Here is an 18,099-nt window from a genome sequence, read left to right as displayed (position 1 = left end):
GCATAGAAAAATTAAAGAAATTAAAAATATTTTTAGTTTCTAATGGAGAAAAAAATGAAAGTGTGAGAATAATGTCAAAAATATTAAAAGTCCCTCTTAGCTGTTCTTTTATATAAAAATAAACAAATGAAGTGTGTTTACAATTTTGCAACGGGGTGTAAGTGAGAAGAAATCGTAGCGGCACGAGTTAATAGTGGTTGGTTGGTTTTTTTTCTTGAGATTTGCTGCATTGAATGTTAAAGTAACATAAGTAAGTGGTTTGTTGTTGTTTCGTTGGTTTGTTCAAATTCCGATTGAAATGGTGACATTCAAAGAACCAAATTACAAAACCGAAATTCATGTGTATGTTGTTGTTGCTCTAGTGACTTTACCTTGCACATATTCGCTTTGGTTCCCGCCTTAAGGGGGGAGCCTGGTTTATGAGGCCTAAAAATTGCATCTCTTTGTGATTTTTTTTTTTTAAGGAAAAAATTTATTTAGCACTGCAAAGTTTTTTCTATATTTTAATGAACATTTAAAAAGTATAAAAAATTTTTGTTCTGGTTAAAATAAGTTGAAAAAAATGTTTAACATAGAAATTAGTAGAGCGCTGCAACGCTGGAGTTTCCAACTGGCGTACAAGATACAGCTCGTAATTATTATCTAAAGCAAAAAATTCAAATGGATTTCTAATTATCATGATTTTTTATTCGAGATGAAAACTGAGAGAAATTCCAAAAGTTCAACTTTTTGGAGGTTTTAAAGAAAAAAATGCCTTTCTATAAAAAAAAAATCACTTCAACTTGGTATAAAAATCTTGAAAAATTTTTTTTTATCTATTTTGTTCGTTCAAATAGAAGATAATTTAATACTGAAGGGAACAAGCTATGATTCATTTCAAAAGGTTCATTAGTTTTTTTTCATTCATGTACGCCAATTCAAAGAAATCATAAAAATGAAAAGTCGAGAAAAGAAGATAAAGTTTGTACTATAGCTGTCCGGTCACAGCGTAACTACCTAACGCTCGCCTACCTTTGGCTTTGTACCTACGGAAATATTGAGAATTAGGCTCTGTAACTTTGTGTGAATATTCTGAAATATATTAGGAATCGCTTAAAACGAAAAGAAAAAATTGATTTTTTTGACCTTATAAACCAGGCCCCCCCCTTAAGAAGCAGTTCGAATCTCTAGAAGTTCCCTAAATTTACTGATACTGTACAATTGAAATGCATTGCCGTCTATGGAGGTAAAAGACACTGTTAACCCGCAACCAGCCGAGGTAACTATTCGACTCATAAAAAGATCTTTCCCCACGTCAGTCAGTTTTATGTTGCCGGAACACGCGGACTTATATCCGGCCAAGGACTGTCACTCCACCAACATTACCCGTATATGTATGGGGAATGTTTATGCTGCTACAACAACAACAACAACAACTAATAAAATGATCTTTCCCACGTCAGTCGGTTTTATGGTGCGGGCGCACGCTGATTAATATCCAACCAAGGCATATCACTTCGGCAGCATTCCCCGTACATGTATGGCCAATGTTTATGCTGCTATAACAGCAATAACAACAACTAATAAGAGATATTCATACATAAAAAGTGTATTTTCAGTTAAGTTGAAGCAAAAAATAAAACGAATTCGCCAATCAAGAAAAATGCTTATTTTATCAACTGCATTGTATCACAAATATACTGGGTAATTTATTTAATTTTCATGTATTTTTATTTTAACTTTTTACTTGTGTTGCAAACCAATTTTATTTCTTCGTTTGTTGAATTAATCACTTGAAATTTTCATTTGTAACAAACTAACAGTATCCCTTTTCCTTTCAAACATGCATGTGCGTGTAATAACCCACTGTAGTTATTTTTTTGAAGCGTGAAAAACAGCACAAATTACATTAAATTAATGCCCAGTTATGCATACGAACGCAATATTATATATTGCACATATACACTCATAAGCATACATATATTAAAAATTGCTCCTTAATTCTAAATTACATGTAAATACATACATACACACTATAGTAATTATAACGTAGAATTTTGTATCTCATGTAAACACGTTTAATTGCATTGAACGTGTGACAACATATCTAACACTAACATATACATATTTTATTTTATTCAGTTTTGGTAGTAATAATTAACATATCTAAAAATAAAAAATAAAGTTTAATTAAAAGAAGAAATTAACAATAAAAGTGAGTTTTAGGTAAATCTGTGGGTTTGACCGATTGCAGTGGTTTTATTTTGCTTTGTTTTTTGTCTGTTGTGAGAGGCGGTGGTTAATCAGTGATATTCGCACATTGTCATATTACAATAATTTAGTAGATTCCTTAATAATTTTGCTCTCAAATTATTCGTTTTTTATCACATAGATTTTTGTTTTCTAAAAATATATTTTTTTTTTCTGATGCTTTGTGATAAAAAGGAAATATAGTATTTACTAATGAAAATGAGCTACTACAATTTAACTTACATATTACATTAACATTAAAAATTCTTTCTAACATTATCTTATAACATTGAATCAACATTAAAGAAACTCATCTGATTTTGCGTCATATTGGTATTGAATATCAAAAAGCATATATGTAGATACATGTATGCATTATATGTTTTTTACTCATAAATACAAATCAATATAAATATATTTATGTATACAAGAATACAAATACTTTGTTTAGAGTTACATGTACGCATATATGTATGCATTTTTGTATATGTATGTACTTTTGTTTAAAATATATTTATGCTGCATGTTTGTACATACCACATGTAAATAGATAATCTTTGTTTTCAATATATTTTTCCTAAGCTTAGCAATGAACGAATTACATAGACAACAGATACCTTCGCTTAATACCAAATGTCCAAGAAAAACATCAGCTACACATAAATGCTGTGACAGAACTCCCTCACTAACTCGTAGACGTGGTTCTGCCTTATAATTTCAGCTTAGGGACAAAGGGACAAACATACAATAGAGATTATGTAAATAAAAACCGAAACACCGTATCTTTATTTTGACACTTTTCACAGACAGGAACAGTATTTCCACAGTCATCTGTGCACCTGTAAATCCAATATACGCACACCTAGCGTCGACGTTTTGTTGCCCGAGGCTTTTATATAAAAATTTTCCTTTGCCGGCGATTTATTGACTGACGCATTAGGTGCGCACGAACTCAGACAAAAGTCGTTCAAGGTTTTTAGTTTCAAATTACTTAACTTCATCTTGATCCATTGGTTCTTCTGAGTCATCACGAGATAAATTTCTGAAAAAGAACATTTTGTACATATATTTATATGTATTGCATTAAACCGAGAAATAAGCATAACAGAAATTTTGTTTACCTGTTCATCGACTGCATAGAAAGGCCTGCCATGGCAGTAACGGTTTCCGATTCGTCGTGCTCAATTTTTAATGCCTCGAGCGCGGATAAACCGACAGTATGGGCCAAACGGCGTACACATGGCCAATGTTGTAACTGAAAGAGCATAGCATTATTTAAAAACTTTCGTTATACTATATGCATAAAAAAAAGCTTAACTTCTAGTTATACAAATTTTTCTAAGCCGCATGCTATTAAATTGAATGAAATTTGATATGAAATTTTAACTATTACTTATTTTTTTTTTCTTGTTTACTCCTCTCGGGAGCATAGGGCCAGTCTTGCGTTGGTTTCGTTAATCTGTTTTGATTTCTGACAGAGTAGATGATTAGCCTGCCGCTATTTCTTATAGTGACCCCCCAAAATCTCCAAATTAAAAACAAAACAAAGTATCCCGTTTTTTTTTATTTTGTGTTATAAGTTTTAGGACATTTGTGAGGAGAAATTAAAAGAGGAGATTAAATAATATTCATATTTAAACAGTTTATACCAAAAGTACATTTTTTCTATGCAAATTCATTGGTGATTTCGAAATCGCTGACAGGACTGGTAAATATTTTATAATATATAATTTTTTTTTTATATTTTATTTTATTTTTTATTTTATATATATAAATAATATAAATGTAAGTGAATATTTTTGAGCCATATGAAAAATTTAGAGGGTAGCATTAAAAAAAAAGAGTTATGTTGGGCCATGGTGCAAATTTAGGGTGTAGCATCAAGAAAACACATTTTTTTGGACCATCCTAATGTTGATATATATGCTCTAAAATTTGGTTTACCATTACCTATTGAAAAGTAAAAGCAAAAATAAACTGCCGCAGAATTTGCTACTATTTTACTACTACTTAGTAGGGTTACAGTCTGGATGGATATAAATATTTTCTGTCAGCGGTTATCTCCAATGGATCAACCTCTCCAAAGATACTATATACGACGTTTCGAGTGGTTACGCAACAGCAAAAAAAGGGTTGACTATTAGCTTTAAAGCGCAACAAAGCGAACAGTTTAATAAAGTTTAGAATTATATCAAATATTTATTTTCTTTTACGCCAACCGCCGTTGTTGTTATTAGCTTTGGAACAGTTTCCCTAAGCTCTGACTCGGCTGGTGTTGCACTAAGTTTTGTGATTGAGCCCATCTAACGGCGACACAGCAGATTTGCTCTTTCGACAGAGTTGTCCCAAACTAAAGCGAGAGACGTGTTAACTGCGCTAATTTGAATGGATAGGTGAAGACGTGGCTAGGGACGTGCGGCAAGAACTTCCTGACACACTGGATAAGGATAAGTGCACGTTTGACATGTCGGGATTTATTCCAGATAAGGAATTCAACCTGCTACAATATGCAGAAAGTAGTTGTCAGTTTTGGGGAGTGCTTTGAATGTTACATCGGATGCAGTGACCGCCGTGTGTACTATTGCGGAAACTCATCTTTGAGCTCAAGGTAGTGGCTTCTTACCCGAATGTTTGTTTTACTTGTTATTCTACTTAACAGTTTTGCATCACCGCTTAAAATGTGCGATGCACTCAAAATACCTTGCGTCGGCAAGACTTTTGCGTTGTGTTCTAATGTAAAAGAATGTTACAGGATTAACAAAAAAATATTTATTTTCCTCAAACTTTAACAAAAAAATAATTTTTTGCGGATTATTCCGTTCTTGGTGATAAGAATGAGTTGTTGTTCGCGGATTATTCCGTCGAATGATTGCAAAAGTGTTAACTAGGAAGATAAGAGCCTCGTTGAGAAGGTGCTGGGGGCATCAGAAGACTCTTCCTGGCTATCCTAAAAATGGTAGGTGAGCCAAGTGCTGCTGCGAACATGGAGCATCTAAATGATGGAAAATATGTTTGCCAATAATTTGTGCATCAATGCGAATGCCTTTCGGCAGCTATTGGAGAGTTGCGCATGTATTTCGTGATTATAATTATAATACAGGGTGGGCCAAATAAAACCTACTAATGTTAAGCACAAATAACTTTTTTATTTTTTGACATATTTATTTTTCTCTTTTTGTAGGTTATAATTGAATTGTTGGAAATTTATTATGGAACCCTACCGCAAGACGACTAACAACGACTACAATACGCTATTCGTTTTACACAATTAGCCACACAAATTGATTTTTTAAATAATATTTTGTTGTCGGAAGAAGCGCATTTCTATTTAAATGGTTATGTCAACAAACAAAGATGTAGATTGTGGGGCTCTGAAAATCCAAGGGCAACACACCAACATCAGTTGCACCCATCTAAATGTACTGTTTGGTGCGGTGTTATGGCCACTAGAGTTATCGGTCCATAAAATGAGGAAGAAACGCCGAAACCGATTTCAGGAGCTTCTTACAGAACATTGATTGAAAACTTTTTGCGCCCAATGGCGGAGCAATATCCTAATTGGTGGTTTCAACAAGATGGAGCAACTGCGCATACTGCTAGGCCAACTATGGACCTGGATCAATGGATTAGTAGGTCTTATTTGGCCCACCCTGTACTTTAGGAGGTCGTTTCTCATTTGCAGCACAATATCAACACGCACCGCTGCATGAAGGGGAAGCTCGGCCTAAGTCGTGTCAACGATATGTCAGTTATGCTCTCTTCACTTAATTCTTTTGCCATGATCTGTCAAATTTTTGATACGAAAGCATCTATAACTGTGTTTATGCCTTAAGTAACTTTAACAGAATAAATCATAAATGAATTATCTATTGAGCAATAACAAAAAACTCATTTAAATTGTTACAGAATTTGTAAATAACTTTGTTAAATTTGAAATACTCGCACCTAATCATGTTTAAGGCAAAATAATATCTCACCTGTATGGCAATTGTCTTCTGCAACGTATCTATCGCATTCTGACATGGCTGTCTATTAATCTCACTTTCTGCGATTGCAGACAATGGGTCGCCTAGAAGCGCACGTACGCACTCCTGTGCAGAATCACAAATTGCGGGTAAATCGTAACCGCCTTCCAGCGCCAACACCACTTTACCCTCAGCCAATTGCATTAGTTCCCTCGTCATAAAACCAAAACATGCCGGCGACACCATGTAACCACCTAAAGGTGGAGGGTGACCGGCAGCTGCGTCGAAACCAGCCGACACCAAGACAATATCTGGATTAAAACACTTTGCGATAGGCATCACAATTGTACGGAATGCAGCAATATATTCAGCATCGCCCAGAGGTGGATCGAGTGAACCCGACCAGGAAATGTTTACATTAAAACCAGCGCCAGCACCAACTCCACACTGTGAAGGCAATAAAAAAACAAAGTGAATAACAAAATGAAAAACATTAACTTATTAATTAGTTACCTCGGTTGAACCACCAGTGCCCGGGAAAAAGTTACCATCATCATGCCTGTGTATGGATAAATATAGCACATCGGGGTTATCATAGAATGCTTGTTGTGTTCCATTGCCATGATGCACGTCCTAAACGATGGAAATGTATTTTGAGTTATATCCATACATATGTATGTGTGTGCGTATCCTTACCCAATCCACAATCAATATACGTTTGACTTCCGGCATACGTTGACGCAACAATTTTGCAGCAATCGCAATGGAGTTGAAAAAGCAAAACCCCATCGCTAAATTGGCCTCTGCGTGATGGCCTGGAGGTCGCACTACCGCGAAACCATTTTTAATATCGCCTTTAGCTGTTTTAAAAGCTAAATCAATGACACAACCGGCAGCCATACGTGCAGCGGCTGCCGTATGATCCTTATTCCATGTGGTATCCAAATCTACACCATAACCTCCGCAGGATAAACGAACAAAGCCCAGAGCGGGTGGACTATCCAACTTCTGCCGATTCAACTGACAAGAACTTGAAGCAAAAAGTATTGTGTGTGCCTCAGTGTGCACTGATTGCAACTCCTCCAGCGTAGCTTTGCGTGATCGTAGACGATCGCAACGCTTAGCCAGATCAGTTTCAATTAAGCGGGCCCAGATGCTCTGCAAACGCCCACTATGCTCCGGATGAACCGAATTATCACCACAAGTGCAGGCATGCTTCTGCATAAGATTATCATAAGCGAGACCAGTAGTTGTTTTGTGGGTAGAAAAATCGTTTGTAAGCTTGCTAATCGCTGCACCAACAATGGCAGGTTGTATGGCAGGTAATGAAGAAAACACATTGGACGCTGGCACACCGGGCGATGAGTGCTCCAGCACTCGACGCCGATGCGGGACTGTTAGATTAACTGGCGGAATATGATCTGCTGATGAGGAAGTTATAATAGGTGGAGCATATTGGCCAGTATCTGGAAGCTGGCTTATACCATTTGGACCCATATGCACTAAAGGACTAGATAGTGTTCGCGATAGTGGGCGTACCAAACCACGTGCGACTGAATCATCCATCTGAAAACACCAATCAATTAACATATATAATAAATATCGCAGATATAATAGGATTAACAATTCACATACCTGCAATGCTTGTCTATATAGTAGTTCCCGTTGTTGCTGCAGGTATTCTTGATCGCGTAACTTACTCGGCGTGTTGGGCATGCAGGCGACTAACGGTGCGTTCGTCGTCTCTGGCAGATTTTGTGAGGTACTCGTGGGTACAATACTAGTTATGACGGTTTTTGGTGGCTTCTTTTTGTCCGTCAGATCAATAACCTCGGCCGCATCTTCTTCCTCTTTTAGTTGAGGTTCACGATTTGCGCTACTACGGTTTATCAATGTTTGCCGTATTTTCTGCGTGACCAACATGTGCGCCTGCTGCTCTGCCTGCAAACGAAATACGTCATAAGTTGATAGGTTCTACGATACAAATAAACATTTTTTTTTTTGTAAAAAGTGGTGAGGTTTTGAGTTAAGGACACAGCAAATTGGGGATAAAAAATCTGTAGCCCGCCTATTACAAGGGCCGCTCTACGGGGTCTGCATTATGTGAGGTAGCGCACAATGTAAAAATCGCGCCTGAGAAAAAATAATTTGCGTTGGCTGATTTCTTTGACACAGGAGCAGCTTTCAACAATGCCAAAAGCAGCATCTTATCAAACTCCATATTAAAAACCTCATTGGAAACTTTCGTACGACGACCATAAGCGCGAAGCAAGATACAAGCGATACTATTAGACACCCAAACAGACGGACTTCGTAAGACGACATCTTGCCGCTTCCATGTATTATGGGGATGCTTTATACGATTTTTTAAGATTTATGATAAGTAGTAGTTATGATAAACAGGTTGTGCACCAATATAAACAGTAGGACAGAAGGAAACACGAAGGAACTTGGTGGTCAACTGTGGACTTAACGACCATCCCTCAACGACCAAACACTTATTTTCACTAGGAGGAATATTTCTGACCTCAACTTTTTTTTTTCTAAATTTTTAGCCTCTTTTGTCCTCACCCATTGCTACGTAAGCCTATGGAGCTCTCTATTCTTGCGCAAAATGGTCGGTGCGAAATGCGGAACTTGAACCCGTGGCTTGAATGTGTCTGATAATTTTTTAATGATCGGTGGATGCGTGGGAACTCATTTACACCTTTTCTGTCGCTTTTTTCATTCAAAAAATAGTCCATAGATCGCTTAAGAGACAACGCAAACTAAAAATCGAGATATTTTGTATTTTCATAATCTACGACCCAAAATTAAGTTTACGTGTCTCGGCGTCATTTCTGAGTTCATATTTTACTTGCAGTGTAATTAAATGAAGGACACACATTATACTCACATCACTGTTCTCATAGTGCGTTTGTCCGACACCAATCTGTGCAGTTCCGGTGAGCATTGGATGACCTAGCGGTAAAGGTGCTGATTGAGTGCGCCCCAAAGGTCGATGTCCTTGCTTGTTAAGGTGGGCGTGAGCCACTTGGGCATCGGTTATTGGCTGTCCATACATCGAAGGTGAAACACCGACCATTGGTGTGCCAGCGCCTAAGACAGCGTGACCATGTGCGCCAGCGCCACCAGCAGGTAGGAGTGTTGAAGCGGCATGCGCAATAGGTGGTATAGCATCACTGGCCAAAGAAGCTTGCGATGACGAGGTGGATGTGGCCGAGGCAGAGCGTACAACTGGCGCTGGAGCGGGTGGCAGAGCGCTAGCTGCGGCGACCGTCATTGCAGCGGCGGTGTGCGATGGAGGTGGCGGCGGAGGCGGTTGGTGTCGGGCGAATGGCATCGCCAACGGACTATAGTATGTAGGAGCGGCCAAAGTAGGTACATGCTGTCGAAGAGCGGCGAGCATAGCATAATTGTTGACATTTGCTTGAGAATGTGCATGGCTTGCCAAATGTGGTCCGCCAAGTGGAATATTTGGCATTGAGGGTGAGCTAAACAGCGAGAGATCATTTATACTACTACGCTGGCCCGGCTGATATTGCCCACTCTCCTCGTTCTCTTCTTGAATGGGTGCACTAGTCGGTGAGCCGCGACTACCTACAACACCAGCGGAGAGTGAGGACGAAGGCGGTGAGTTTGGACCGGAATCTGGTGTACTGCTGCAATCTGTTGGTTGAAAATTAAATTGACTTATGTAGTTGAGCGACTTTTATAGATGCAAATATTTTTTTTATTTTTTTCGTGTTTAAAGAAGCAGTGCGATATAGGTATATATGTATTTACAATATATATACATATATGTAATATATATTATATATATATTGTATATATATATTGTATATAACATAGGTATATGTATATGAATATTTTTACTTAAAAAAGTATAGTAGCTTTGTAAGGTTATTTTTCAATTAGTAATACGGAAATGAAACAATCCTCAGAAGCGTTAAACACATTCAAAGCATTACAAAACAAACTAGCAGCATTCATGTCATAATTTAAGGACGAACATATAAGCTTTGTTTTTGCTTGATAAATTGTATGCAGTAGGTTCATATATGTGCATATACAAACATACACTTGGGTTTATAGTGAAATTCACTAGCCATTTGTCAACAAACCAGAATCCATAAAGCGAAGCAATTACCGTTAAAAAAATTTTAATACATAATTTACTAATAATTAATGGCATTTTTTATTTTTTAATTAACCATAATTCTTTTTATTTACATTTCCTTTTAAAGTAACAGTTTAGTAAACGATTTCAATTTTTTTTATTTGCATTTCGTGATTTTACAATTGATTTCATTTATTAATTTCAATTTATATTTTTCTTGCCTTCGCTTGTTTTGCTCTGCTTTGCTTGTTTCGTGTTTTACATACATACGTAAATACATAGTGTTAAAGCTTTGCATCATACGTACTTGTTAAAGCGGAATTTTGCTTCTGCTGCCTTCGCTGCAATATGCGCTCATGCCGACGTAACCCAGCTGGACTGATTCTCTGCTTGCGCTCAATAACGCTTTGCTTTAGACGTAGCTTCAACAAATTTGGTTCGGATGCTGTATGAGAATATTATTGCCAGTGGTTATTTTTAGGTACTAAAGTTGAGTTTGTTGAGTTTTTTTTCTTTTTTTTTTTTTTGTATTATACTATTAAAATTTCTACGAAATTCGATAACAGTGAACAACTTTCATTTTAGTGCAGCAGTGCCAAAATTACTATTACTTATTTATTATTTCCCTTGTTTACGAAAAATTGCGAGCCGAAGAAGTCTTATAAAGCCTGGCCAGGAAAATATTTTCATACGAGTTTCCTCTAGTTTGGTTTCTAGCTACCCTAGGTTTAGCTACCCTCATCTGTTTTGACAGTTTTCCCGTTCTCTTAGGTGGACATCTTGCTGCCCTAATATAATATTAAATTTTCAAAATAGTATCAAGGAAATCGGATCGCCGTATTCGCGCATGCAAATGGCGCGTTAAATGAGAGAGAGATGTTAAGACTAGATTGCCCAAGGAGTCATTTTGACTGTTTTAATTTGAATTAAAAAACCAATGATGTATATAAAGACAAAATTTTTAGAATATTGTGACGTTTTGTACAACATATAAACCTCCACTCCTTCACTTCCCGTATATATGTGTATGTATGAATATGTGTCATAACTAATATATTTTTTCATTTTGAATGCTTTTGGGCAATAAAGGTATATATTAAGTTTCAGTTTTTCTAGAGGGAAGGTCGTAATGGCAGGAAAACAGACATGTTTTAACAGTGCGATTAGCTGTCTCCTCCCAACATTTCTGTTGGAAAAGTGTTCTTTTAGAGATGTGTGAAATCCAGATATTGAAATTTTTGTTCACATGTTAAAAGAGAGTTCGAAAGAATTTATGCCAAAAAATGTATTTTTTACCAAATAATGGAAAAAATATATTAAAAAAAATTGAAAAAAAAAAATTGCCATTCACCAAGAAAATAGAAATTCAATTTGGTTCGCTAAACTATTGTATTATTTAAGATTAAAGCAGTAATCAACACACAACTCCAACTCTTGAAGCCTAGACAGACGGCGGCGTTAACCAACATTACCGACGCAGTAAATTCTGATTAAAAGTGTAGTGTGACAGGCGGTTGTTACGTGTATTACTGAACAGCTGATTTGCTTATTGAATAATTTTGTCAGTTAAAGATAGATCACAGGCGAAAAATACGGGTATTAGCTGCCCTTATACTGAGAAATAATTATTTATTTAAAAAAATCTAAATTGCAATTTCTCAAACTGCTCCGTAATATCAAAATAATTAATGTAATTTCGAAAGTAATATATTAGCGCCAATTAGCATTGTAACCAGTCTTTCTTGTTCTTCTCTTTAAAAGTTTCACTATTTTTCATTCACAATAGATATTAACTGTTATTTTTCGGCAATGTTGCCATCAATAATTCTCATAATCCTCTTAAATTATGAGAATTATGTCTAGATTTCTCTAAAAGCAATAACGTTTTTTTTTTTTTGTTTTCGATTGCAAAAAGCTTTACGCTACTGCTTTTAGAGAAATCTAAAATATATGAATATTTTACGACTGAGAAATGTATTTGGAACTCTTTGGGAATTTATGGGATTTTTTGTGCGATATGGGTAATTGAGGAGTTTTATCCGATTTTTTGTGTGAAATTTATACTGGCATCACTGCAACCCATCCGTGTAAAAACTAGGCTCAACACAGGAAGAGAGGGAACTTAAGTAGGCCACCCTGACGTATACGTTTTAAGCGTCCATTAAAGTCTGCACATCTGCACACCAGGTGGCGCGGCAACAATCGGTTGCCCGTTTTGGAGCAATCCATTCGCTATATAAATTAAGATAATCGTCGTCATGTAATAACTTTTGGTTCGTGACGAAGACCATACTGCAAAGTTTTATAGTTGAGCGCATCGCCCCACGCCCCAAGACAATTGAATTAGCCAATTATTTCTTCTACTTGTTTCAAATTCTGTCCAACATTTTTCAAAATTTTATTAAAACATTTTAACCAGAATTTGCTAATTTTTTTTTGGTATGTAGTTTTATAGCCCATTTAAATTTAGTATAACAAAGTGCAAGTTTCAAGTGACTACAAAATACGGTGGATTTTTGCCATTTTTTTCGCTGAGGTATCACGCTTTTTTTTCCGTACAAAAAAAAAATCGCAAAAATCAATGGTATATTATTGACATATGAAACTTGCTTTTTATTGTATTGTACTAAAATTCAATGGGCTATAAAATTGCACACCCAGAAAAATTTTAGGTATGGTTTTTCTATAGCATGAACTATTTTTTCATGAAAACAAGTGGTGTGTGTCTTTAATTTTGCAACTTGAGAAAAAATCGTAGTGGCACGAATTCATACTGATTGGGGAAACTAAGAGCAATATGAAAATCGTGTTTAGCGATTTTAGCGCGATTGTGAGCAGGAAAGATGTCTTGGGTCAAACAGCCGGACAGTATATAGTCTGTGGATTCCAACACAAGCAGATTCATCAAATTACGTGGCTGTAGTTATATAAACAATACGCGTATTTTCTTTTTCTCTCTATACAACAACTGGGGATGTTGTATGAATTTCCGAGTTTTCTTTGGGCGACCCTAATGCACTTACAATACGAAAGAAATGTTTAGGTCTAGTAGAAACGAAACTCGGTGTGTCTCGAAAAAAAAAAATGTTTTTATGCAAATATTTAGCAGCAAAGAAAAACATGTTTTTATTATTATTTTTTTTTTCAATTCTCTATTTTTTGTCCTACAGGGCAGTCTACACACATATAGTACATATGTTTTTATATATATCTAATAGGTTTTCTGTACTAGAAATTTACTTCAAACAGTTTTATATGATTTATGGCTAGCAGGGTCGTGTCAGAGTAAGTTTCTCGGAATTATTTTAATTACAAATGATCGAAATGTCATTCTACATTAGAATATCAAAATTATTTCGGACTGGTAATTTTTGTTTTGCTGCAGAAAACGTCAGAAACAAAACCTATTTTATGTGGCAATGTCTTATGACGAATACAACAACAATAAGATATATTTTATAATTTTTCCTTTTTTTATTGTCGTTGCCTTAATTGTTTACTTTGCTCGAAAACTCTTTGTATATAAAGGGTTTTTCAATTGGCGCGGGTCGATCTTGGCGCCCTTTGTTTTGGTGACATCTGTCAAATCTTTTGTTTATTATTCAGTTGTTTATGCCAAATCATCATGGCAAGTTACACGATTGAACAACACGTTCAAATGATAAAACTTTATTATCAAAATGAGTGTTCATTAATGCAAACGTTGCGCGCATTGCGCCCATTTTTCGGTAGATGTGGCCACCAATTTCCAATTTCTTATGGCCCATATTGAACCATATGGACCTATTCTATTTCAACATCTACCCGCCCTTATTGAAAAACCCTTTATAAATTTGTGTAGTTAGTCTAATTTTACGAGCCACCATTACAAGCAAAACTCAATACGTTAATGTAAGTAATAAAAAAAACTCGTAAACATGATGTCAAAAACGTGTGTGCGCGTTCTTTAAAGAATAACACTCGCATTTACGAACTTTTTTGAGATCATTGATATTATATACTTGACCTAACCTCTATTAATTCGTACCCCTGCGATTTTTTCTCATATACACACCGCTACAAAATTATAAACACACCAGTATTTTTCTTACAAAATATATATGTTCATACAACAACAAAAAACATATAACGCAACATTTCAAACTTTGTACAAAATAAAAAAAAATGTTTTAAATGTTTAACCAAAATTTTACAATTTTTTCTGGGTATGTAGTTTTGTTGCCCATGGAACTTTCGTATAACAGATTTCCTTCAATGCAAAATGCATGTTCGAATTTTTTTATATGGAAGAAGAAGCTTAGCATCGTAAAAAAAATGCCAACGGTATTTTGTAGTCACCAAAAACTTGCACTTCTTTATATTCAAATCCAATAAGCTATAAAACTCCATACCAAGGAAATTTTAATATTTTAGTCTAAAAATTCCTGTCACAAACAAAAACACCAACTGTATTTTTTAGTCACTTGAAAGTTGCACTTTGTTGTATTAAAATGCAATGGGCTATAAAACTGCATACCCAGAAAAATGCTGGCTAAAATATTAAAGCTTTTATGAAATTTTGAAAAAATTTGTACAAAATTTGACACTTTACGTTATATGGTTTTGGTTGAAGTACTCGTAAGAAGTATATTTTTATAAAACAAAAAAATAGTGGCGTGTTATTAATTTCGCAACGGGGTGTACGTATATGAGAATAAATCGTAGAGTAGCGAATTAATAGTAGGTCTTAGGGAAAGTACATTTGTAGTACACCCTTTGTATATAGTTGTCTTTTTTTTTGGAATTTTCGCTACAATCCTTGATTAATGGTAGTAGAACATGAAAAAACAACAACGCTTAGTTTAGTCATATTAGCTCACATCGATACACTTGTGTTTATACACGATTATATATACACATACATACTCATATGGAAAGTATTCATTTAGCTTATGAGTAAAGGTCATCAACTAAAAAAACAAATGTAGAGGCTCTGCAATTTATGAATGAATGATAAATGAAATTTTTCAAATGCCGCCGCGTGCCTTCGGTGAAATTTCCAAAGACATTTAGTCGCCTTAGTTCATATGCACATAAGCTCTATCTTTAAGGAGGCGTGATAGAAAATAGTCGTTAAATCGGGTAGTCTTGGCGAACAAATTGCGATAGAATATCGGAAATCTTGTTTGCAAGAAATTTATTATTTTGTTTTTTTTTTTGACTGTGTGACATGTACCACAGTCTTGTTTTAAATCGCAAATCATTAATTTCTATACAATCAACAATACGCTAAAAGAAAACACGCTCTGTTATATCTCGTATGCTGTGAAGGCTTTTTAATTAAAAATTTCATTTTTTTCAATGTTTTCCTTTACAACAGCGATATTTTCAATTTTTTTTTATGTGCTTTAACCGAACCAGTCGCTTCAAACTCGATTTTCGATTACATTTTTTCCGGGCTCTGTTGGACAATTATAGCAATGGGAAATATTCAAAAGCTTGTGAAATTACGAATTTTCATGGAATCATCATTTCATAGTTGATATTTATTATTTTTATACGGATCCCGAGCGAAATCGCACTATTTTTTGTAAACTATAGATTTTTCATTTTGCAACTGGAAAAAGAGAGAAGAACGAACTGTAACAGCTGTCAAAACCATACATACTACTGGGAAAGAAACTCGAATTTGAAAGATCCCATATTACATATAATAGGGTTTTTTCTATCCAACCAATAGGCCAGATAACAAATTATTTCTAACTTTAAAATGAACTCTGTTCGTTTTCTCTATAACCTGAGTAAAAATATATTATTTTATTCAACTATTTGCATGGTTGCTAACACCAGTAGTGCTCAAAATCAGCTGTTCTCTATTTCCATCGTCTTAATTAATTTCATTTCATTTTAAATCTAACTACAAACATTAAAGCTCACATCAATTAACCTTTCAATATAATACATCGGCCTAACCTTGGGTTTACAAAACACAATGCTCTGAAGACTATTTAAAATGCTTATTAGCTGTCAAAAAAGAGAAAAACTATTTGCGTAACTTAGGCGTCCAGACAGTTAAAAATAGAATTCACTTTTAAGGGAGCGGCGTTAGTGTCGTTTCATACAAATTGCTTGCTCTGAGACTTCGATTACTTCGCGAATATCAACGAATCGTCGTTGAATAGGCCAGTTAAGTGAAATCATTTATCAAATTTACTGTATTCGAAAAATCATAGACAGTGACGAAGACAATGAGAGAATTGTGAATGTAGATATTAGAACAAAAGTGCATTCGCGCTTTGGCATTGTCTTTGCAAAACTGTCCAGTGTAAGGCAGGATTCGCCGATCACACCGGTTATACATACCAAACATTACCGGCACGACTTGGATTTAAATTCAGCCAAGATCTAGCACTGTAGCAGCTTTTCTATACAAATTTTGGGTATGCTTTATGCTGTTACAACAAACTTTGTTTTAGAGAACGGCATGACAAATTGAACTGCAATAGCACAAACGGTGAGTTGAGAAAATGGCCCATTAAAGTTACACAAAAAATTCCCAAATTATGACCTCTCAGTATTGCTAAACAAAACTTCTTTCAAACTTTATATGCATAGTCTCACATATGAGTGTGTATGTAAACGTATACATGTATGTATGTATGTATGTAATCAAACATTATGATACATTTCGTTATTTTGGGAATTATTTGAAATATTTCAATTACAACAAAAAGTAACTCATTTAATCAAATGTTATAGAAAACATACGGCTGGTAGTTTTAACAGAAACGTTCTTATTTTCATGCGGGGTAGTTCTTGCTTCATTTATTGTATGTATTTTGTTATTATTGAAAGGCATTATGTAAAATTTGTTCTATAGCTTGGGAAGTATACATTCATGGTTATATGTACTAAATATGTATGTATGTAAGCGAGCTGGTATCAAATTTTAATTTATCAACAACTTGCCTGTTTTGCGTAGTGGAAAATCGGATTCATATTTCAGAAATGATGATGGCGGTTGTGGTATTTTATATGGATGGGAACTTGTCAAAGAACCAGCTGGCAACGATTCGCCGGACGAGCTCTTCACTACACCTCTGCTGGCGTAAAATGAATAAAGAAAATATACGCAACATAGAAATATTAGTGACACATTCAGCTTAATAGCTTAATGATTGAATATGTGAACAATGTACCTATTTCTGTAGGATGACGTTGTCGTTATGCCATTGGAGGAGGCCGCCTGTTTGCGGTTAATTAGAAAGTTCTGTAAAAATTAAAATCACCAAAGAATTTATGTATCCTATGTATGTTTATGTGTGTGTAACATTAGAAAAAAATTCCATTTGTTTATCTTACTTACATTTAAAATTTGCTTGACTTCGGGGCTGGCATTGGCACTGCAGTTTTCCTTCCGCTTGATTACCTCACGCTCGCGTCGCTCTCTTTGCTGCTGCTCCTCTGCGGCGGTGGAAAGTCTTTGTTCTCGTAGTTCCTGGAAAGCGCCATGTGAATGCACCGCATACTACATAATTATAATAAGTTCGAAAAAGTTTTGGTTTTGGTTTTTTTTTGCAATTTTTGAATCTCAATTAAACGGTTATTTTAAATTGAAATTTTATTCTGATTTGAAATGTTTTTAGACTATCAATCTTAAGCTTTTTATATATTACATATGTACACACGTACGTATATGGGGGTATATGTACATATATGTATGTGCGTACGTCCAATTCATCATAAACAATGTGCCTGCCCTTAAGGTGTATAAAAAACAGCATCATAACTGTTTTTCCATCGGAA

General features: G+C 35.3%; 1 protein-coding gene across 6 annotated transcripts in view; it reads right to left on the bottom strand.

Moving 5' to 3' along the window:
* Positions 1-1,883: 1,883 nt before the first annotated feature.
* Positions 1,884-18,099, bottom strand: part of LOC128858099 (histone deacetylase 4) — a 66,309-nt gene continuing 50,093 nt past the window's right edge. For 5 of the 6 annotated variants that reach the window (XM_054094071.1, XM_054094069.1, XM_054094070.1 and 2 more), the window contains 11 exons: positions 17,660-17,821; positions 17,493-17,563; positions 17,263-17,393; positions 10,622-10,759; positions 9,091-9,863; positions 7,830-8,135; positions 6,891-7,760; positions 6,708-6,827; positions 6,207-6,641; positions 3,351-3,484; positions 1,884-3,271 (listed from right to left, as the gene is read on the bottom strand). In XM_054094071.1, the coding sequence (XP_053950046.1) occupies positions 3,217-3,271; positions 3,351-3,484; positions 6,207-6,641; positions 6,708-6,827; positions 6,891-7,760; positions 7,830-8,135; positions 9,091-9,863; positions 10,622-10,759; positions 17,263-17,393; positions 17,493-17,563; positions 17,660-17,821 (3,195 nt within the window). In that variant the 3' untranslated portion in view covers positions 1,884-3,216. The remainder of the gene's footprint in view (positions 3,272-3,350; positions 3,485-6,206; positions 6,642-6,707; positions 6,828-6,890; positions 7,761-7,829; positions 8,136-9,090; positions 9,864-10,621; positions 10,760-17,262; positions 17,394-17,492; positions 17,564-17,659; positions 17,822-18,099) is intronic. The other variant, XM_054094075.1, reaches the window with a different exon arrangement.

Source organism: Anastrepha ludens, chromosome 3, assembly GCF_028408465.1.
Source record: "Anastrepha ludens isolate Willacy chromosome 3, idAnaLude1.1, whole genome shotgun sequence".
NCBI classification, from domain to species: domain Eukaryota; kingdom Metazoa; phylum Arthropoda; class Insecta; order Diptera; family Tephritidae; genus Anastrepha; species Anastrepha ludens.
This window is presented reverse-complemented; position numbering and strand designations above follow the sequence as displayed.